The sequence below is a fragment of a genome, unplaced genomic scaffold, assembly GCF_019419815.1.
Source record: "Pyrus x bretschneideri cultivar Hongxiangsu unplaced genomic scaffold, Pyrus_bretschneideri_v1 Contig63, whole genome shotgun sequence".
Lineage (NCBI taxonomy): Eukaryota > Viridiplantae > Streptophyta > Magnoliopsida > Rosales > Rosaceae > Pyrus > Pyrus x bretschneideri.
In genome coordinates this window covers 1,042,495-1,065,928 of record NW_025999802.1, presented here as the reverse complement: position 1 = coordinate 1,065,928, position 23,434 = coordinate 1,042,495, and the positions used below count along the sequence as shown (strand labels likewise).

The 23,434-nt window shown below is 34.4% G+C and overlaps 2 protein-coding genes across 13 annotated transcripts; one reads left to right on the top strand and one right to left on the bottom strand.

The window, feature by feature from the left end:
• Positions 1–442: 442 nt before the first annotated feature.
• On the top strand, positions 443–7,159 carry LOC125471915 (probable RNA-dependent RNA polymerase 1). Of its 3 annotated transcripts, none has more exons than XM_048572876.1 (5): positions 443–592; positions 2,004–2,553; positions 3,099–4,951; positions 5,370–5,520; positions 6,013–7,159. In XM_048572876.1, exons 2-5 carry the CDS (start codon positions 2,038–2,040, stop codon positions 6,847–6,849), a joined length of 3,357 nt encoding a protein of 1,118 aa, XP_048428833.1. In that variant the 5' UTR covers positions 443–592; positions 2,004–2,037; the 3' UTR covers positions 6,850–7,159. The 3 variants fall into 3 exon arrangements, with proteins under 3 accessions (XP_048428833.1, XP_048428832.1, XP_048428831.1); XM_048572875.1 differs by having other exon boundaries at positions 519–690; XM_048572874.1 differs by having other exon boundaries at positions 519–779.
• Positions 7,160–8,108: 949 nt separating this feature from the next.
• LOC125471906 (loganic acid O-methyltransferase-like) lies at positions 8,109–19,416 on the bottom strand. 10 transcript variants are annotated; one of them, XM_048572854.1, is made up of 10 exons: positions 19,254–19,416; positions 18,480–18,542; positions 18,247–18,301; positions 17,371–17,425; positions 15,120–15,675; positions 13,857–13,922; positions 13,694–13,762; positions 10,772–10,917; positions 9,134–9,829; positions 8,112–8,643 (listed from the first exon to the last, which is right to left on the bottom strand). In XM_048572854.1, exons 8-10 carry the CDS (start codon positions 10,901–10,903, stop codon positions 8,302–8,304), a joined length of 1,170 nt encoding a protein of 389 aa, XP_048428811.1. In that variant the 5' UTR covers positions 10,904–10,917; positions 13,694–13,762; positions 13,857–13,922; positions 15,120–15,675; positions 17,371–17,425; positions 18,247–18,301; positions 18,480–18,542; positions 19,254–19,416; the 3' UTR covers positions 8,112–8,301. The 10 variants fall into 10 exon arrangements, with proteins under 10 accessions (XP_048428819.1, XP_048428810.1, XP_048428811.1 ...); XM_048572859.1 differs by lacking the exon at positions 15,120–15,675; XM_048572855.1 differs by lacking the exons at positions 18,247–18,301; positions 18,480–18,542; positions 19,254–19,416 and adding exons at positions 17,668–17,793; positions 17,899–17,978.
• Between the last annotated feature and the right edge of the window lie 4,018 nt (positions 19,417–23,434).

Here is a 23,434-nt window from a genome sequence, read left to right as displayed (position 1 = left end):
TCTTCCATTCATTTGATTCGACGATCGAAAATTAGAAAAATTTGTGAGAAAATAAATACGAGTATGCGGCTAGCACTACCCAATAGAATACGATTGTGTTATAGTTCATCCTTGCTGGGGAAGTTCATTTTCTGTCGTCTTCATGGAGTCAATCCACCACTCCAAAACATAGAAAACATAGAAAAAGTACGCACAAGACGACAAGAATCATCACGTTGAGACCGGACCCCTGTGAACTACATTATTCACCTAAAAAGCAAAATCAAACATTAAAAGTGAAATTGATTCTTACTTGATAAGCGTTTTCACTCCACCAGTTAGATAAAATCGACGGATATTAACCCTTGGAGTTTTCTGAACGGTGGATATTAAGACGCTTGCATAGTGTTGCACGTATAAAAAATGCAGAGGATCCTGGTTCTGTAGGTTCCTTCGTGGCAATGGCCAATGGCAATCGACGGACATCATCATCATAGTACATTTTAAGGATATTAGCCAAAGAACAATTATTGTCGCTGATATGGAAGGGTCAAGGAAGTAGTAGTGAGTGAGGACTGAGGGTGCGAGATTGACTAGGGATTGACAACCAACAGTAAGTCTCTCTCTCTCTCTCTTCTGCTTCGATCCAACTTCCAGCTTTACTCTTTTGGTAAAGTTGGTATTTTACTCTCATCAGACTTGAGACTTAAGGTATACTTCTCCCCTCTCTTCTGGTTCCGTTGCTTTTCGTTTGGATTTTCTCTGATCGCTTCGTTTCCTTCCTGCATCGTTGGAACAATGTGAGTTAATTGTCTCTGCAGTTTCTGTGTTTTTCTCTGTAGTTTTTGTTGGTATGTGATTGATTAGTTTTGTTTGATCAAGTTTTTATGCAGCTAGTATTTTTGCCTGTGTAATTTCCTCTTTGGGTTTCTCCCTCTGATAAATCTGTGTCCCTTACTCTTCCTGCATCATTGGGACATTTGTCCAGTTTTATTTTGTTCGGAATTTTTTATAATTTTGGATGTTTTGGGTATTTTTGTGCTTAGTTTTGTTCAGTGAAAAATCTTTACTTTTGCTCTCAACTGCAATTGCATAACAAAAGGCCTCTCTTTTTGGGTTGTTTTGCGTCTTTTTTGTATAGCAGAATTATCATCTTGTTCTTTCTGATTGTTGATCTGATCCTCTAAAAAATAATCATATACTTGCTAGGTTGTTACATATTTTGCTTTTGGGTGGCTTTGGGTTATAAGGTTCATATTTGTTCGTAGCTTAACTTTCTTGGATACATCCAGACTTTCTGGTTCTTAGGGCTCGTTTGGAACTGCTTTTAAAATAGTTGAGATCGTTTTTTTTTTTTTTTTTTGTGAAAAAATGTTTTTGGGACCAATTTTTAATAAAAATGCAAGTGAATCATGGAAAAACACTTAAACTTCTCGTAAGAAGCACTTTTTCTCTCAACTGCAATTGCATAAAAAAAAAGGCCTCTCTATTTTGGTTGTATTGCTTCTTTTTTGTAGAGCAGAATTATCGTCGTGTTCTTTCTGATTGTTGATCCTCTAAAAATAATCATATACTTCTTAGGTTGTTGCATGTTTTGCATTTGAGTGGCTTTGGTTTATGAGGTTCATAATTGTTCATAGCTTAATAATTTCAATTTATTTTCTTGGATTCATTGAGACTTTCTGGTTTTCGGTTGGAACTGCTATTTTCTTAAAATAGCTGAAAGCGTTTTGTGAAAAAATATTTTTGGAACCAACCTTTAGTAAAAATGCAGGTGAATTCTGGAAAAATACTTGAAGTACTGCTTCCTAAAACAAGCACATAACTGGTGGAAGAGCACTTGAAGTGCTTTCTACATGAAGCGCCGCTTCTCGTAGGAAGCAGTTTAAGTGCTTTTGGAACCCAAAAACATTTTTCCCAAATGCGCTTTTAGTCTTTTAAAAAGCACTCCCAAACGAGCCCTTAATTTCAGAATTTCAATAAAACCATACAAGTACATTTTACTCATATGGATTGTTTGGCAGCGTAAATACAGTGAACAGATTCACATGATAAGAGATGAGTAGGACGATAAGGTTGCATGGATTCCCTTCCGGTGTGACTGCAGAAGCAGTTGTGCAGTTGCTGGAGAATGAAACAGGAAAAGGATCTGTCTATGCTGTGAGATTAAGAAAAGCCAAAGATGGGAGAAGATATTATGCTACTGTTCAGTTTGACACCACCAAAAATGCTGAACTTATTCACCGCATGGCCAATGCTAGAAACTTGTACTATGGCACTTCCTATCTGAATTCTTGGAAGCTGGATCAGGATATTGTACCAAAGCCAAGAGTCTCTTTGCATACCTTTGAAAACATAAAGCTGGATTTTGGCTGCAAGATCGCAACAAATAAGCTATTTAGTTTCTGGAATATGAACAACGTTTCAGTGAATTTTGGGATTGGATTGCGGAAACTAGTTTGTCGTCTGAAATATGACGCTCTGGAGTATATGATCGAACTTTCCTATGAAAACATATGGCAGATTGAGTTGCATCGTCCACGCGGTTGTGCTGCTAAGCATCTTCTGATACAGGTTCCTCACCTATTTTTAATCAGCAGTTAAATTCAAATGATTGTCTTCTCCTAATCCTTATTCTGTTTACGATTGAATAATTTTATAGCATCTACATGGTGCATTTGCTTCTAAATATATGTGACCTTTTTCTGTTTTCCCATTTCTAGCAAATTGGTGAGCGTCAAATCACCAGTAGAGAATTGAGGGTTGTTCACTTTAAGGGTTAACATGGTAATCCTTGTCTGGATTTGGGCAAAAATCAATTTTCTTCGTTTGATGGAGTTTAAAAGTTTGTAGTTTCTACAATTTGAGGTGTTGAAGGAAGTGGAATATTTTTATTAACATCGTACGAGTTTATTGTACTAGAAATTGAAAATAACCCCTTTTATCACTTAAAGGATGACATTACAGGTGCGTTTCACTGTTGTCAAAGCATGTTTTGGTCCTCATTGCCATGTATTTGACTCATTTCATGCTGGCTACTGCAGTTGGCGAACAATTAAATGTTCTCTTTTATGAATTAGTAATCTTGAAAAGTTTGATGATTTGTCTCCAATTATCAGATGTACGGAGCACCTCGGATTTCTAAGAAACTCATACGCTCGTCAGGACAAGCATATGAAGATCTTTTTCTGAACTATTTCATGGACTGTGATGATCAATGGGTTCGGACTACTGATTTCACTCCATCACGTGCTATTGGGCAGTCTTTTGCATTAAGCTTGGAGCTTCCTCATAGTCTTCAACTTCCAGATTTTCGAGAAAACTTTCCTGGGTATGAAGAGATTGAAGGTAACCTTGTCTTGGAGGTTGGTCCCCCGTATTCTTGCAACCCGAGTCTGGGTCCCATGGTTTGTCCCCCTCGACATGTCAATGTGTATGTGCCATATGATATCTTATTTAAGGTACTCTCTCTGCTTCAGCTTGGGTATCTTTCAGGGCCAACACTTGATGTTATATTTTATAAGATGGTTGATCCGAGCAGATTTGATCGTGCATGTATAGAGTATGCCCTAGATAAATTATATAATTTGAAAGAGACCTGCTATAAACCTTCAGTGTGGCTTAATGAGCAGTACAGGAAGTACCTCACGTCAAAGAGACGTCCACAGTCATCTGTCATATCCTTAGATTCTGGGTTGGTATATGTACGCAGGGTCCAAATTACACCATGTCGTGTATTTTCTTCTGGTCCTGAGGTCAATGTCTCAAATCGTGTACTACGCAATTATGCAGATGATATTGATAACTTCATTCGTGTTTCCTTTGTTGACGAGGAGATGGATCGAGTTTATTCTGCAGATTTGCTTCCACGTACTTCTGCTGCCTCTGAGGATGGGAAAACCGACATCTACAAGCGGATTCTTTTTATTCTCAGAAACGGCATAGTAATTGGTGAAAAGAAATTTGAGTTTCTCGCATTCTCATCAAGTCAATTGCGAGAGAATTCTATGTGGATGTTTGCTTCAAGACAGGGACTTACTGCAGCTGATATAAGAGAGTGGATGGGGGATTTTCGTCGTATAAAAAATGTAGCAAAATATGCTGCCAGATTAGGTCAATCCTTTGGTTCGTCCACTGAAACTTTAAATGTTGGAAAACATGAAATGGAAGTTATTCCTGATGTAGAAAACAATAAATATGTCTTCTCCGATGGGATTGGGAAAATATCTGCTGATTTTGCTAAGAAAGTGGCCTCAAAATGTGGCTTTAATGGGACTCCATCTGCCTTTCAGATTCGATATGGTGGGTACAAAGGTGTGGTGGCTGTCGATCCAACTTCATCAAAGAAATTATCATTGAGGAGGAGCATGTCCAAGTATGAATCAGAAAACACAAAGTTAGACGTTTTAGCATGTAGCAAGATTCAACCTTGTTTTCTGAACCGCCAGTTGATATCTCTTTTATCCACCCTTGGGGTTCCAGATCATGCTTTCATGAAAAAACAAAGGGCAGCTGTTCAACAATTGAATGCTATATTGACTGACCCACTAAAAGCACAAGAGGCTCTGGATTTGATGTCTGCAGGGGAGACTACCAACTGCTTGAAGGAATTGCTTATGTGTGGTTATAAACCTGATGTTGAACCCTTCATTTCAATGATGCTGCAAACATTTCGGGCATCAAAGTTGCTAGAGTTGCGGACGAAAACAAGAATCTTTATTCCAGATGGACGAGCAATGATGGGATGTCTAGATGAAACCAGAACATTGGAATATGGTGAGGTGTTTGTGCAATTCTCTGGTAACAGGCATACTGTAAGTGCATCAAACCAGCGATTCATTATTGAGGGGGAGGTGGTTGTTGCGAAGAACCCTTGTTTGCACCCTGGCGATGTACGTGTTTTAAAGGCTGTGGATGTGCCAGAGTTGTACCATATGGTTGATTGTGTTGTTTTTCCACAAAAAGGACCAAGGTAAGAATGTGTAATGCATCATGAGTTCGTGAATTTAGTCCAAAATATCCATTCTGTGTCTTTATGTGTTTGCAGTAGATTATATAATGTAAAAATCAAGAACACTGATTTCGATTGAAAAAATCAATATCATCACATCTTGCAGTTAACATGCATATAACCATTATGTACTTGAGTCCATCGAGTGCAATTTCGGTCGATGTCCTTTCTGCTGGTGATAAACCAGTATGGCTTTGCATTTTATTTGTACAAACATCTGTTTCAAAATTTGGACTTGGTTTCCTTTGTAGTTGCTATTTCTTAGAAATTCTTAAGTTGCATACAAAGTTCTACTTTTCCTTGGTTTTTCTGCATAATCGAGTTCATAAACTTTCTCATAAACATTACTTAATGATTGAAATATTGTTTATATTGTTAGGCCTCATCCAAATGAATGTTCGGGAAGTGATCTTGATGGAGATATCTACTATGTCTGTTGGGACGACGAACTAATTCCTTGGAAGCAAATCAAACCCATGGATTACACCCCAGCACCACCTGTAGAATTGGATCATGATGTCACTATTGAGGTAATACTCTTCAATAAGCAACCGACTAAGTGGCATCGCCCGGGGGGGCTACGTGCCTTTGCTAACTTTTCATGTTGAGAAATGACTTGAATTTTAAAATTCAAGTACTAAATACGAAATTCTTTTTTTTCACATTGTAATTAAGATACCCAATCCAAATTTTGACTCTCTCGCTCCTGGTCTCATTCGTTTCTGTTGCTGGTACATCGTAGTATAGTACTGAACATAATACTTCTAGTGGGAATTTGATCGTTTCTCTTGACCCACAAAAGGAAAAAATGTCTTGATGATCGCTTTGATGTTCTTTTGTTTTGTTTGACTTTGATGTTTGCTTGAAGGGGAAACTTAATTTTAATTTATTTTGATGTATTTGCACTTGAGTGATTCTAACGCTTCGATTCACTTTCCTTTTCTTTTGTCTCATGCCATACAAGGCGGTTTTCGTAAGAAACAAAACCCAGTATACTTGATCTTCATTTTCTTTTGGTGCAGGAAGTTGAAGAATATTTTGTGAACTACATGGTGAATGATAGCTTGGGCATAATTGCCAATGCCCACACTGTGTTTGCAGACAAAGATCCCTTAAAAGCAATGAGCGAAGAATGTATAGAGCTTGCAAAGCTATTTTCAATTGCCGTTGACTTTCCAAAAACTGGTGTGCCGGCTGTAATACCTCCACAGTTATATGCCAAGGAATATCCAGATTTCATGGAAAAACTTGACAAACCCACCTATCAGTCATCCAATGTAATTGGAGCTCTTTTTCGTGAGGTGAAGGACATTGCGCCTCATGAAAGCTCTATCACATCCTTCACTCGTGAAGTGGCGAAGCAGTCATACGACCCTGACATGGAAGTTGATGGCTTTGAGGATTACATTGAAGATGCTATCTATTACAAGGGCAATTATGATTACAAGTTGGGAAATCTGATGGAGTATTATGGGATCAGGACAGAGGCTGAAATACTTAGTGGGAGTGTTATGAGAATGTCAAAATCTTTCACTAAGAGGCGGGATGCAGAGTCTTTAAACGTGGCTGTGAGATCGTTGAGGAAGGAAGCTAGGGCGTGGTTCAATGAGAAGGGAACTGGTTTAGATTCCGGAGCTGATGATGTATATGCCAAAGCTTCAGCTTGGTACCATGTCACATATCATCATGATTATTTTGGTACATACAACGAGGGGCTGAATCGTGACCATTTCATCAGCTTTCCATGGTGCGTTTATGACAAGCTCGTCCTCATCAAAAAGGATAAGGCAAGTATGAGAAGGTCTCTACACATGTCATCTCTAGAACGCCAATTCGGGGATGGGTTGCATTTGAGTTGAGAAAGTTGGAAGTTTTTTATGTTTGTTTCTTGGTGATGGGGTAAGCTCGTAAATTGCTTATGCTGATGGTAAAATTTGAGTGCATTTTGCTTATTGTATAATATAATAATGGATTGATCTTCGGTTTCTTGTTTCTGACACTCGGAAGTTGGTTTGAAAGCTTGCTGTACTTTTCTGGATAGAATGTTTATCGAGATGCAAGTATGCTATAGCATAAGATATCATATGTAAGGATAAATGCTTGTAATTATTTGAGCTTCAAGTTTCTTGCAATGTATGAATTGCTTTGTAAATGGATATTTTATGGAAAGTCTCTTGCAATTTATGAAATGCTTTGTAAATGGAAGCTTTATGAAGTAATTTATAAAATATTCATTCCCAAAGCATTTCAACCGCAAAATCATAAATTTTTATGTGCCGCCTACCTAAAACAGTCACACATCTCTTACAATATTGAAAGTAAGTATAAAATGTTATTTCAACCTTCTCTTTTCTCATCAAATTTCTATAAAGGAGTCTTTAAAGGATGAGATGAATATTAATCAAATTATGGGAAAACTTTTACACAAAAATATATTGCACAAGACATGCAATTTTTTCACTACCGTTGCTACTTTTTTTAGGTACAGATATTGAAGGAAACTAAACATATTAAACTCAGAATATTAACCCACATGTAAAATTGGTTCTGCATTTGGTTCCATCTTTATACTCATCCAAATGAATGTTCAGGAAGTGAACTTGATGGAAATATCTACTTTGTCTGTTGGGACCAAGAATTGATTCCTCAGAGACAAATCCAACATATGGATTATACCTCGGAGGTGGATTGTCTACCCTCCCATTTCCACTCTTCTCATGCCCTCCTGTTTGTATGATCACGGTTAAGTCACGTCAACATTTTATATTCCTATTACTTTTTGTTTTATTATTTCTATAAAAAATTAATATAAAATGTTAACGTGGCTTAACCGTGATCACACATTACAGGAGGGCATGAGAAGAGTATGAAAATAGGAGGGCAGACAATGCACCTCCTTATACCCCAGCACCAACTATAGAATTGGATCACGATGTCACAATGGAGCTATTACTCCTGATCATGTGGCTATGCTCAATTTTTTTTTTTTTTTTCCTAAGGAGTTTATTTGAATTTTAGCGATGGTTAAAAAGTAAAATTTTTTATAATGACGGTTAGTTTGAAATTCTTGGATTATCATGTTGTTGTACAGAATTTAGTGAAATAAGGATTTGTTGTTGTAATGATGGTTTTTGTAGACCGACAAAAGGAAAATAAATAAATAGAAGTATCTTGATGATAATTGGGATAAGGATTTATCAAGTACACACTAGCATTTACGTTTGGTGATGAATTCCAATCTCTCTCCTTTTGCTCCCTTTTATTTTCTTGAATAAGATGATGAAGCAATAATATTCCAGATTTAGTTAGAATCATTTGCGTTTGAGAACAGCTAGCAACTGACTTTTCTCGTCGCGTTGTGAGTTTACGAGGTCGGAAATGTCTAGAAGTTTATCGGTCACTCTTCCGAACATTTCATCCATGACCTCAATTCCAAAGTGTTTGGCAAACATCCCCTCCACTGCAGCCCTTACATGTTTCACCAAAGTTGGTATGTCAACTGGACGACCTTTCAGCCATGCTGCTGGGTTTGACGACTCCATTTTCTCTATCTTAAAACACCCGTTTTTCTTTACTATCTCCTCCATCTCCTCTAACGAGGCTGCATAGTATGGCAAGTTGAAGGAATCCACTTCACTTTCTTCAATTATTCCCTGTGGAAGACAAGGAAATGCAACATTTCTAGTCATCTCTATTTTAACTGTGTGTGTGTGTCTATACATATATATATATATATATATATATATATATATATAATTATGTTATTCTTTTTATTATGCTTGTGGGCCAACAATTATTTTATTTTCCAAAACACCTCTTTGAGGAAAAAATTAGAGAAGGAAAATACATGGTTCTGCTTCAAATATTAAAAATGAAAACTTTTTTTTATTAGAGAACACTAAATAAACAATAGACGTACATTCCAGTTAGTGAATTTTTTCTTTACTTAAAGATTTGTAAAAAAGTTCTATATTTTCCAGCAAAAACACTTATTGGCCTCTTTCATTTTTTAGAGCCCCAGCCTGTGAAATTCTAATTTCATTGTTTTTGTCTATTTGTGATATCCTTTAGCACACACCAAAGTTATTTTAATATTTTCAATGTAAATTATAGGAGCTTATAAATAATGAGTTATCGATTTACCTCTTTTGCCATATCCATGAGGCTAGACGACATACAATTGTACAACATACCCGCTGGGATTTCAGAATAAGGCATCCCTTTGGGGATTCCAGACAAGATCATTACCATCATTCCTCCATGCACAAGCTCTTTGGCCCTAACATTCAAAAAGTTCTTCATGTCCTCGGCAAACTGCGACGCATAAGCATCAACCACTTTATCCGGGGCACTTGTGTAGTGAATCCTGCCCTTGTTCCATGCCGGAGAGTCCTTGTTTTGCAATACTTCAGGCGACTTGGAGATCCAATGAAGACTAGATGAGGTATGTACAAAGTGGATAGACGACTTGGGAAACAAACGGTGATGGAAAGAACCGGGCACGCCGGCTGCAAAGTATTTCCTGTCTTGTGGGAGAGAGGTGAAGAGGGTATTGAAGTCATTCGCCTCTAGGTCGTTAAAGAAGACTTGAAATTCAGGTATTTGATGATCATCAGAGTACTGTTGATCAGCTTTGGGACATGATTGGGATAATTGGGATCGGTGTTTGCGTTGCATAGCTTCTAGTATATCTTGAATTATCATGAAAGTGTTTGGTCCAGTGGAACATCCCAAGTCTGCTAGACAAATGGTGTTTGAAAAAGATGAGAGTTTTTTCATATCAAGCTTCTGCTCAATTTCCTCAATGATTTTTCCCTTCTCAAGATCAGCGGATTCTTTCTGCAAAATTAACGGTACCATTAACCTAATACAAGTGAATTTTTACACTAAATTCATCTAAATTATGAGGAGAATGATTTAAACTTGAATGCAGAAGAGAAGCACATTGCTCTATAAACCAACATGCATGGCTAAGCTCGTATCTGAAATAGTACTAATTCTAAAAAATACCAAACCAAAGGATATGAATTAGTTCCTCTTTGTTATTTGTCCATCCAGCATTCTAATAAACCAATATGTTAATAGTGGAGGTGAATCCAATCTTTATAGGAAAGCAACCAATGTCTAATTGTTAATTTTAAAACACATATTCGGATGTTAATGGAGAACCCGATATGCAAATGGATGGATCTGATTATATTGTCAACATTTATGAAAAAAAGAAAGTAAAACTCCCCAATACAGAATTGTTCTTTTGCCCTTTATTCCCTGGTATTCTAAGAATTTAAGAAAAAAACAAAAGGCAAGATCGTAGGGCAAGGAGTTACCTAGCTAGGCTTGTAGGTAGCAAATATATACATGGGCGCCATACGGTCTCGGCAACAAATGAAAACCAAAACTGAAGCTTGATATAGAAACTATATATCATGCATGTATATATAAACTCCTATTCTCCTTGACCGCATGTTCTAAGAAAATTATGGTCACTCACCGTTCGACTTTAAAGTGCAACAACAAAATTTAAATGATCACCTATTATTGGATTGAGATCGAACGGTGATTGATCACAATTTCTTTGAACCATGAGTATAAGAGAATGAAATATACATGCATATATATATATATGTGTGTGTGTGTGTAGCATGCACATGATCATAATATTAATTGGTAAAGTCGAGGTCATGCATTACATGGCTAGGGTTTCATGCATCCATGATATGCATGATATATATTTACAAACAAACAAAAAACCTAAATACATATAAATCATGGGATTTATACCTGGTAGGAGGAGTTCTTGGAGTAGCTGTAAGTGCCATTTCCACCGTTCATAGGCAGCGAACCTGTGACCGTTTTCGCTCTATTTTCATAATCTCCGTTGAGATTCATGGGATCAGCTGAACCCGACAACATCGTTCGATCCCCTTCTGCCATATAATTAGAAGCTTATAGAGGCAAGTAGATTTGATTTGTGAAGAATGAGATTAGTAGGCGTGGGATTATATAGAACAACTCAAGGACCAAGGGGAACAAATGCTCATGCAACGTGTTGGTACCACCACTGCCTTATATTAATTACAAAGACATCGACCTGTTATTTCAGTCACTCTTAAGTAAACTGGGAAAATAAGTCATATATATATGTTGTGCCTTGGCCCGTTCGTTAGTGCGGAACCGAGATTCAGATTACAACCTCACCAAAATCACACACAGTTGAACAAAATAAAATACAAGAAATAAAGACACCGAGAAATTTACGAGGTTCGGCAAAAACCTGTCTACGTCCTCGGAGAGATATTGCTCTTCACTATGAGAAAAACAGTACAAGTTACATATGAGTTAAATCGACATAACCCAATCCCATATCCCTTGTACACCCACTCACAGAATTTTCCCAAGAGCCTCACTCTACCCCAAGAGTTCTTTCACAAGAGATCTTTCATTCTAGCTCTATTGATTTCTCTCACCCTTACCCATGGTAGAGCCAAATGCTCTCACCATCTCTTTGGATGCTTTACATCTCTTCATCCCTCTACCACTCTCTCTTCACCCGTGCCCCTTCTTATGCCAAATAATTATGGCTTTGAAAAAGCCACAAAACATGGAGCAATTTAAGCCACAAAACAAGGAAACATAATCCTCATCATGATGTTCCCTCATCACTACTGTTTTGTTTCATAGCCTAATTTGGCCACTATCCAACAATATATATATAGAAAATTGTTATTGACACTTTAAAATTTTCATTCGCATTCTAAAGTCCAAACTTTTTATATTTAGAAAGACAAATACACTCGAATAATATTTGAATTTTTTTTTTTTTTTTGTGCGCACAAGCACTAAACTGTATATATATGAACATTGATCAGCATGTATCATTTCCTAGCTTAAACAATTACATATACTCTATATAGGGCAAAGTAAATCTTTCCCAGGGCCAACCATATATATGAATCTATATAACGAGCATTTGTAATTCTGTGCAAAACCTTTGTCATATTGAAAGCGTGCATCTTAGCCATGTAATGAACCGCGTATATGACATATATATGTAACCCAGCGTATACGTTAACATAAACATAATTATAGCCAAGTTAATTGTATTATCACTTCAAATTTCAAGATTGTTCATGAAAAAAAAATTCATGTTTATTATTATTTATTTATATGTCCGTACCATGCGGGTATAAATACACGAGAGCATTGCGTCAAAAGATGCTGCCGAAGACTCTGTAAATTAAGAGAGTAAATGTCATGATATAGGGGTTATAAATTATAACACACCTATGAATACTTACGTACTTGTTAATTATTGGTTTATTAATAACTTGAAAACTTTGAGTTTTAACGATAATGATAAAATAAAAGGTAAAATGAATAGTACCAGAAATGACTTTTTAGTGTAAAAATGAGGTTTTTCTTTAAAATAAACAGTACCGAAAACTTTTAGTTAAAATTTTCTTGTTTTTTTTTTTTTTGTTTTTATTAAAAAGGATCGATGATAATACTGCAGGTTAAAGGGAAGGCGCTAGCTATACGTGGAACTATACATGTATATTTGAAATGTTCAGCTGATCGAGGACCACTTTTAGGGTTTGTTGGGTTTCGTTAATTAGTAAGTACTAGCAATAGTGTATGCGCGTTGCTGCAGGTGTTGAAACTATTGGATGTAAAAATACATTAAAAAACATGTGAATATGGCGTAAAATGATATGTAAGCCAGTTTTGTACTGAGAAGGCAGGCACACATCTTAATCAAAGTGAAAAATGATGTCTAAGGATTAGATCTAGTATATTTCAGCTAATGATACAACTGCCCTTGAATTCCATGTTGCAAACTTGCCTATTGAAAAGCCTCTGAATTTATAGCTTAAATCAGCATCGCACCATTAAATCACATTATTAAATCGGAATAAAAACATTGAAAAACATATGAACTCATGCCCAACTTTGATATCTGAACAAAACAAAGCCTTCAGATCAAAGCAAAAACTGAAGATGGTTAACTCAATTCAATAAAAACTGAAATATGATTACCCTTAAGCATGCTTTTTTTCAGGAATCAGTAAAACTTGAAAATATCCCAAACAGACTCTTATACCTCATGTATCCAATAGAGCTTGAATTTCTAAAGGACAAACTTGAAATCGTATACGGAAGAGTTGTATAAGAAGAGTGTCACAGGTGCCAGCAGATCTCAAATTCATTAACTGAGCAACCAAAATGTACTGTTTTAGCCGGGGAAAGGCCTAACAGAAATAAGCCAAACCATAAAAAAAATACTGAAAAAATTTTCCAGCCCCCTGCTGCACCAACAAACTGTGTATCTACAATTTGATAGCGTTTCTACCACACATATACCAAATCGCATTAATGATTATTAAACTTGACCCTACACTACATATGAAAATTTACTCATTACTCTGACAAATCACTCACAAATCCAAAATAACATAGATATCACTCTTCTAATTTTATCACGACTACCTCAAATCTTATGAATCAAGCATAACCATCACAGCAAGTCAAAGGAAAAAAAGCAGCTGTGGATTTAAATAAAATTGCTAGCACAAAAATCAGCAAGAAAACATGCATTACCAATTAACAAACCAAACATGCCCAAAAAAGGTCCCAAATCACCAAAACAAAACCAAAAAAAAGTAAAATTTAGCCGCAAAGAAAACAAATAATACATTTATATACCTTTAGCACAGAGAGTTCCAAGAATCAGAATCGAAAATCCAAAAATCTGAAAGGGACGGTTTCCCGAATCTGGAAAACAAAATGCATCAGACACGCACAATAACGATCCAACGAAAAAAAAAAAGATCCAAACCATATAAGCTGATAAACATGCAAAACTCACCTGGAAACGCCGGATTAGATCGGTCTCAACCAAGTTCGAAGCGAACCCAAGATGGGCACAAAATTTCTGAAATCAAAGAGCAAAGCCCATGAGATATTAACAAAAAGCGTCCAAAGGGCTTCTTTAGCCAACTCACTTTGCAGCCCACAAATCTTAAGTTTAAATATGTAAAACTGAAATTGCAATTTAACCATTCTACATCACCGCCCTTCCTTTTTTTTTGTTTTTTTTTTTTTTTTTTCTTCTGAGTTTCTTTCAAATCAAACCTAAAGCAGCCTAATCCATGCGGTCCAATAGAAAATCAAATAAGCAAACGAAATGAAAACACCGAACTAACTATAGAAATTTAATTAGTACAAAAAAACCCAGGGACAATGTCAATTCATAAATCACATGTATTCACAGATAAATAACGATCTTGGTATTTGTGAACTAAGGATAAGCTGATTTAGAATCACGATTCGTAATATTAGTCTTCAGACCTGTAAGCGACCAACAATCTGTCAGAACAATACCATTTTGTTTTTCCAATAATCCACATGAGATGAAACCCAAACATGTCAAAAAAATTTGTGCCTTTCAACACATGGATTAGTCCATTGACATTTAGCTTAATGAACCATTGTTCTTTACCACATGGCTGCAATTTTTATATACAAACATAGTCTTTTAACACAAATTTTCAAGATTGTCTGCGTGTTCACCAAAAACACAAAGGCTTCCAAAACTCCAACGACCCTTTTAATTTCTTCTCAAAAATTCAAAATCCATTTTAATCCAAACTGGAAAAAAGCAAAACTATAAAAAAGCACACGCAAATAATTTTAAAACAACTGCACTCACACAGTTTATATCACCAAGAACATATAAAAAAAAATTTAAATCACAATCTAAACTAATGTTTCCTCTCCTCCTCTCCCTGTTTGTAACCCCTGCAGCATAAAACCCAGAAAAATAAACCTTCACACAACCTCAACAACTCCTCTCATCAAAAACTACGAATCCATTTAAATCCAATAATTACCAATCCATATCCGAATCGGAAAAAAAGCAGAAGCGCAAAAAAATACCCAAAAAATTACAGCAACGTTGCAAATACCAGCAAATCAGAGATTTGCCAACTGAAGAACAAAAACGCAAGATTCTCCTTTAACAGGGCCAAGAGAGCACCACAATTGACAATAAAAGGAAACGATTAAGGTTTCATCAAAACAAAGGAAAATCCAAAAATAAAAACCAAAAGAAAATGATTATAAAATATACCTTAGTTGGATCACACTTGTTCCACAGCGGGCTGCAAAGACGCCACCATTGAAAAGAGGTGTAAATCGGCCAAAAACCCAGCCACAACCCAGAAATACCAAACGGAAAAAGGGGGAAATAGCAGGAATTCTTTACCCCAATTAGAGATGTCAAAACCCTCGGAACGCAAAAAATCCCAAATCTAAATAGACGCACAACGGCCCGGCAACCACAAAATCCCTTAAACCACGAAGATCAGCAACCCTTTCCGCGAAAGAAAGCACGGATATCACATGAAACAGAGGATTGGAAGAAAGAACAGCCAAAACGAAAAGAGCAAAAGCCGAAACCAAGAAAAGCAACGAAGGAACAAAACCCTAACTCAAAATGACTCTCGAAGTCGAGAGAATAAGATGAGCGCCTCGTGGAAAACAGGGACACAAACGGAAAGAAAACAGAGAAGCAAGGGCAGTTCCGTCCGGACACTGGTGATCTACAGTGCCGGGGAAACTCACGTTTAGTATATACTAGAAAGTGTGACCCGCGCGTTGTTGCGGGAAGTGTCACTTGCGTGTTGCTGCGGGATTGAAAATTTTATGACAAATTATGATTAAAACATACAAAAGATAATGCATCCAATGATTGTGGACCTAATAATCATGTAAATGTCATCAAACCAAAGCAAACTTTCATTTAACTAAGTTCTTGGCACTTCAATTAAATCTCAAGTTTTAAAAAGTAGTTCAATTTGACTAAAATTATACAGAGTGAGGGAAAAAGACAAAACAAATAGTTGCGAAAATGTGTACATTGACACTAATCCTGCAAGTCAAATATGAAAAATGTTAAGAATGTAGAAGCTTAAATTATACCTAGCATCAGTAGATTAACAATGAAGAAACAAAATTCATACGTTTATATTGACTGTCGCTTGACAATTCAGCATGGGAAAAAATGCAAGAAAAAAATATTGTTAAATATCATGTGAATAAGTGAATAACAGTGAACATTACATATAGCATAACATGAATATGCATGTGCATAGTAAATACTACGCAATAATATGCATAGGCAAACACTAACTATCAATTAACCATTTTAATTAACACTTTAAAAAAGTTGTTTTAAGTATAAAAAGATCTAATACAAAGAATAGAACACTAAATATTATAAAAAATAAATCCATATAATATACAAACACAATGATTATGAAAATATATATCATTTGACAATACAAAATCAAGCAATGTCTAAAGATGACAAAAAGATCCCAAATAGTGTTTTTAACCCAAAAAATAAAGATCCTAGATAGTGTTTCTTACGAAACGTTAGATCATATGCATTGAAACAATTAACAAATTTTCAATGAGCAATACTAAGTGTTTATTACTTAAGATCATTAAGTAATGATTGCTCACATTTTCATCAACCAGTATACGTGCAGACCTGTATATTTATCAGTTGTCATCAGAATAAGCAAACTTTAATTTTTACTGCCTTTTTATACGGTTATCAGTTCTGATCCAAGTAAACTAAAAAAACCAATTATAATTAAAGATTTATTAGTTATAGGCTAAATCAAACAATGATTGTATCTCAAGAAGTGAAAGATAATTAGTTGTGCCTAGTTTTATGTCAACACTTCATATTACATTCAATTTAACTATTACAACAATATAGTGACACACTTAACATAAAATTCTGCCAACCATATAACAATAGTAAATCAAGTAAGTAATTTGCAAAAATTAGAAATGTATCATAAAAAGTAAATATCTTATGTCATACGTGTTAAAATGATTAACAAATTCTTAGTCAGTCGTATCTTATTAAGACTCGTGGCTGAGAAAATAAGAAGGGAGAAAGAGAGAAATGAAACATTACCATCTAGTCTCTTTAACTGTGCAAAACTTAAAATTCACATAGTCAACGGCCATACTTGAAACCAATGAATAAAAAATTAATAAAACTTCATCAGAGATTCAGAGTAATAGTTAAAAATTTGGAAGACCCAAATAAAAATCATTTAGCTATAAACAGTATGCAAAAACGTGAAGAAAAAAAATAAAGATGCACTAAGACCATAATTCATGACTGTTATCCAAAATCTCCAAAGTAAACATACAATCAAATAGATTCCTCTTTATTTTTCATCTCTCTCCCTGTTATTTAGTATTGTGATAAGGTTATGATAAGCAATTATTTTTCCAAAATTTAATAATAATAAACATCACAATATAAGTTTAACATGAGAGAAATAGTCAATCTCTACCTTTGATATGTTGATCCTACCATTCCCCTGCATACTTGATCCTTTTTAAGTCCACCTATTGGCAAAATAATATAGACAAAACTTGTAACACTATTTAAACAAAAAGAGATTTCTCAATCAAAAAAAACTTCAATTTCAATTAATTTATTTTGTTATCAATGCAATATTGGAACTTGCATTTGGTTCAAAAAAGTAATGTAAATTGATCAAGCAAAAGAAACTAAAAATAGAATCTATACCAATTGGTCTAAAAGCATTAATCAGTATGACAATGAAAATTTCATACTGAAATCTCACCTTGTGACATTACCTTATATGTGTTCATTTCCTATTTTTCATCAGACGCATTCTCATTCTCTAGTTTTGAGTTTAATTTTTCTTTCGACTCCCTATGTAGATGGGCTCAACCTCCTTTTGTTTTTCCTAGAATTTTTTCATTGAAATACAAACCTGTGTAAGTGTTTGAAAACCTGTATTGGTTATGGATATTAACAAACTGATAGAGAACTTGTTACATAATATACATACCTGCAGCATTAGAACAGATGAGAAACGGTGGGTATCATCAATAGTACTTGTCATCAACATCAACTTATCATCCAAACCAGCATTTGATTTCTTTTATTCTTCATCATCTATGATATATATGAATAATAGATCTCAAAAGAATGAAAAAAAAAAAAAACAAACAAAATATGGTCGACATTGCTTTATAATTTCGTATCAATATGGCATGAAAACTTGGTTGATTCATTTGTGAACTAAATTAAAAACAAACTTAAACGATAATTTAGTGATGAGAGGTTGATTATTCAATGATAAACTACATATGCACACCGCTGTCTACTTAAGGTGAGCAATTTGAAGATTCTATACCTCAAGCATCTGGAACCGTACATACAAAAGCGGCAAAAACGATGGCCACTGCTTCCTAAAAATAAAAAACCAAATCATATACCCACACTAAAAATCCATATACAACACAACCCCAAAATTAATTATCACCAATTTTTTTTTACAGAAAATAGATCTGCAAACTAAACACGACCCAAAAAAATTTTAAATTTTGTTCAACAAAAGATATAAGAGGAGGAACATAAATTATATACCTTAATCAGAAGGGGCCTGCAAACTTCTATACAAAAACCATAAAATTCGAACGGCAACGTTTCCTGAAATAAAAAACAACCAAATCATACACCCACACTAAAAATCCAAACTCATAAACCATGAACACTTCTCCCTGTAAATAAAAAACAACCAAATCACAACCCATCCTAAAAACCCAAACAAACAAAGGAAACCTCAATAATTAATCATCCCACCAAAAACGAAACAGGACCAAAAAAAAAATTAAAAATTCTGTTGGAAAAAGATTTAAGAACAAAAATATAAATTATATACCTCACCCAGAAAGGGCTTGCAAGCTTGTACAATAAAACCTTAAAATTCAAAGACCAATGTTTCTTGCAACAAAAAACGAAATCAGATCAAAGATCCACACACAAAGTACGAAAAAAATTAAGAAAATGCTCAGCACAAAACGGCAAGACTTGAATTTTACACTAATCAATTTAAAAAAAAATTTCTTGCTAACCAAACAGAAAATAAGATGCGGATGAAGCAACACACCTAAAACTGCGCGATTGGTTTCTCGAAAACAGCCAAAAAAATCCAAAATGCCTTTCTAGACGACAGAATCAAAATCGAAACGGAGAGACAGACGAAGAGATGGAGAGAGCAAATGAAAAGGAAAAGAGACGGAACAAAATGGAAGACATTTCACCACCAAATTTCAACAAAGAAGCAACAAAGCACCAAAAAAAAAAAAAAAATCAAATATTTGGCTTTTGGGTAGTTGAGAAGAAGTGAGATTTAATTACCTGTCAAAGGCTAAATTGGGAGCACGATGGCGCGGCGAAGAGATTGAACAGATGAGGAAGTAAAGATCGAACAGATCTCACAAAGCGAAATCGAAATCGCTAATCGGTTGCAGAGCACAGTTTTTTCCTTTTTGGATTTCTGCGATTTCTGAGGAAGAGGTCGAGAGACTTCTATTGGACACCAGGTTAAAATACACCAGAAGAGTCTGCAAGAGTAAAAACAAAAAGAAGGGAGCACGATGACCAACACGTGTGAAACATGGCACAAATGCAATTAAACAAATCAAGCAGGGGCAAAAAGGGAAGCACACTGCCCTAAAACAGTGCCACCCGAGTTTGGATTTTAGTATATATAGAATGATTTTAAACAAATTAAGTGTACGATTAGCACAAAAATAAATGTGGCCAGATAGACGATCATCATCCTTAAATATATCGACAATTTGGTGAGAGTGAGATTAAGAGCTAGCTAGCTAGGGTTATGGACCATGCTATATTTATATATATTACAGGAGCTTAACATAAAACGACATGACAACATGACAACTTTCTAAAGCTTGAAGCACTAATCTCAGTTTGCCCTTGCGCCATTCTCCATTTTTTTATAGGCTATTGACAGTAACTCTTCATCTCAACAACACTAAATAGATGGCTACTTCTTTAGATATTTTCCAAATTAATGTTGATAATATTTCCTAACATTACCGATATTATATTTAACTTAACCACTTAGCTTCGATGTGGAATTTTATTCGCCATTATATGTAATACATGTGTGTTTGTGCAGGTTTGAATATTAGATCATTCGCTTACGAAATGGTGTGTCCTTAGATTTGTTTTGACTTTAAGGAAGCAGGTTAAATAACTGTAGCCAGCATACCAACAAAATTAATTTGGGGTTTAGATTTCAAGATTATTAACGGTTACCTGAGGTAATATTGTGTTTGTGTTCTTGACTACTTGTTATGGAACACATATTTTACGGGTGCTCTGCTTAAAAAAATATATTTTTTCATCTGCTAAAGCAAATAGTGGTCCTCACCAACCACCATGAATGTATCACCTAATTAAATTATTAATCGTATTCGATGTTGTGATCTGAAATAAAGCACCAATTAACGGAATAATATAAGGAGACAGATTGAATGCCCTCCTGTTTGGATGTTCTTTTCATCATTTTCTATTTGTGTAGTCACGGTTAAACCACATCAATATTTTATATTTTTATTGTTTTTTGTCTTATTATTTCTATAAAAAAATCAATATAAAATGACGTGATTTAACCGTGACCGCACAAAATAAAAGAGGATGGAAGGGACATCCAAACCGGAGGGAAGACAATCTGCCTCCGTAATATAATTAAGGTTGGGGACGAAAGATTCGCTGTAGCTCTAGCTTTGTAATTATATGGCAGAATAGATACAGCCTATTACGGACACGGTCGTAGCTAGGCAGGTGGGTTGGGTGTCGTGGTGTGGGGGATCATGCTTCATATATGTATATGCACTCTAAATTACTAGCAATTGAATATTAATCCTTTGATAAGATTAAAATTCAATTAAAACCTAATGTAAGATCAAATATTAATTATAGTCCTTTGACTAGATATCCACATAAGCATTTATATTTAAATTCATAATTAATTGTTACTAGATACTTAAATTCGTTTTTTTCATTCCCAAAATGCTCATATTAAACATTTGATTTTTTTTTTGTCAAACTAAAATTCTGATTTATTTGGTCCAGATTTTTTGCCATCATCCTTGACTTCCTCTATTAATAAATGCACCTAAATGGAAAACCGTAACAAAAAAATATTAATGAAACGTTAAGAAAAAAAAAATGCAAAATACATAAATATGCAAGTTGCAAAGTAAAGAGTATATACCAAACAATTATAAAATGATTGTACCTAAATAAGTGTATCAAAGTATGTGTACCAAAATATATGTACATAAGTATATAAATGTATCGAAATATAGTACCTAAACATGTGTACAAAAATATATGTACCGAAGCATGTGTATCGAAATATATGTACTGAAACATATGTATTGAAATATTGTACGAAGTATATGTACCAAAATGTATGTACCTGTATAGTTCTCAAAAGTATAATGTAGCTACACGAAAAAAGGCTTCTTGTTGAGATCACTATTGTTGTGAAAAATGGAAAAAAAAAGGCTTCGTATATTTAGGTATAACAATCACCAAATGGAAAGTTTCATTCAGATTAATAGAATTTTTTGAGGCAATTCAAACTAGAAGATGCAAAATCAAAATTCATGAAGTCCAAGTTTTTATTTCGGAGATTGAAAGGAGTTTTTGGAGATAATGTGAGCCTTTGGCCACGCCATGGAGATAAGTGGTGGGCACCGACTCACCGTGGAGCAGTATAGGTGGCTGTCTTGTAGGGGGAGAGAGGGAGAAAGTGAGAGAGTGAGAGAGTGAGAGAGAGATTGAGAGTGAGAGGGAGAGAGAGAGAGAGAGGATCATCACCTTATATCAAATGAGTAATAAATTCAATGCAAATATTTGAATTTCAAATGAGTAATAAAATTTGCAACATCTCTCATAAAAACAATTATTGTTCATGAGGATAGAATTGGAAGAAAGAAAACCATAGAATCAATGTAAAATGGGTAAAAATGATGTGGAATACGCATGATGACATGTAAAGTGGATCAGAGGACTAAATTCAATTCTTAATCTTATACCAGGTATTAATCAAAAGTTGATCTTATTCAAGGATTAGACTCTAATTTCCTATATCTAGAACCTTGTAAAATAAAGGGTGCTTTAGATTTTGGCCCTTATAATTCATGATTCCTAGATAAAAACTCATCTACATAAAACAGTCTAATAAAAGCCCAAATTTAAAATTTGCAGTCACATCGAAATACTATTGACCTTCTAATACAATTTATTTACACCCATGCCACTTTCCCAAATCCTAAATTTATTCCAAATTAAAAGTTGTAGAAAAAGTGAAATAAAATATATAAACTGTTGTATTGCATTAATTGTATACATATCATACCGAAAATTTACCTTTTTGTGATATATATATATATATATTTTGCATTAATTGGGAAGTAAATTAATTTGTTCCAATTATTAGAAAAAAATTATACTAAATCCATATTATATATTTTGAATCAAATAACACTTCTCTAACTTGTAGGTGAATTATTGAAAATTAATTTGTAGGTAGGTAAATTAATTTGTTCCAATTATATAAAAAATATATATACTACACCTTGATTATATATACACAAACACACACTAGCATATGGGCACACAAAGTGTGTGAGAAAATTTTTTATTTTTGTTTTTGAAATAGAAGGAGATAGGAAGAGAGTGATAGAGAATTTGGGAATGGGAAGTTTTTTTTTTTTTTTTTTTTTTTGAGATATGTTAGGATTACATGTAGGTGAGGCTTTGAAAAAAATAGCAAAATTTGGTTGTGTGAAATTACATTTCTACCCCATATTTCTTATTCATGTTTTGTTTTAATTAGAGGGTTAAAATTGTAATTTCATAGAGTTTTGGTTGACAATGAGTGTTTTATTAATTAGCAGAGATATATATATATATATATATTTTTTTTTTTTTTTTTTTTGAGAAAACCTAGATTATATAATTTGAATCAAATAACATTTTTCTATACATGGTAGGTAAATTATTTTTCATGTATTACATATATTAGCCTATTAGGGGGTTTTTTTTTTGGTAAAAATATATGAAGTAATATGTATATGATTGTTCGTAGATAAAAAGATACAATCAAAAGCATGATCCAATTCCTAAGTTTATGCAATATTTTGTTGTTGGTGTACAATATTTTGCATCATTGGAAATGAACATTTCAAATAGTAGGTAGGTAAATTAATATGGTCTAATTATATAAAGATACACACACACACACACACACACACACACACACACACATATATATATATATATATATTTGTCAAATAACATTTTTGTACATGGTAGGTAAATTACTTTTTTTTTTTAATTATGTATTATTACATATATTAGGTTTTTTTTTTTTTTTTTTTTTTTTTTTTGGTAAAAATATATATATGAACTGTAACATCCCACATCGCCCAGGGGAGTAATCCTTATATGTATATTCTCATCCCTACCTAGCACAAAGCCTTTTGGGAGCTCACTAG

Bases quoted from the DNA above. Each gene is read 5' to 3' on its own strand.
- LOC125471915 (XM_048572876.1), top strand. From the start codon at position 2,038: ATGAGTAGGACGATAAGGTTGCATGGATTCCCTTCCGGTGTGACTGCA. The intron at 2,554-3,098 runs GTTCCTCACCTA...TCCAATTATCAG, and splicing joins CTAAGCATCTTCTGATACAG to ATGTACGGAGCACCTCGGAT. The intron at 4,952-5,369 runs GTAAGAATGTGT...TTATATTGTTAG, and splicing joins TTTCCACAAAAAGGACCAAG to GCCTCATCCAAATGAATGTT.
- LOC125471906 (XM_048572853.1), bottom strand. From the start codon at position 10,924: ATGGCAGAAGGGGATCGAACGATGTTGTCGGGTTCAGCTGATCCCATG. The intron at 9,830-10,771 runs GTATAAATCCCA...TTAATTTTGCAG, and splicing joins CCAAGAACTCCTCCTACCAG to AAAGAATCCGCTGATCTTGA. The intron at 8,644-9,133 runs GTAAATCGATAA...TGTCTTCCACAG, and splicing joins TCATGGATATGGCAAAAGAG to GGAATAATTGAAGAAAGTGA.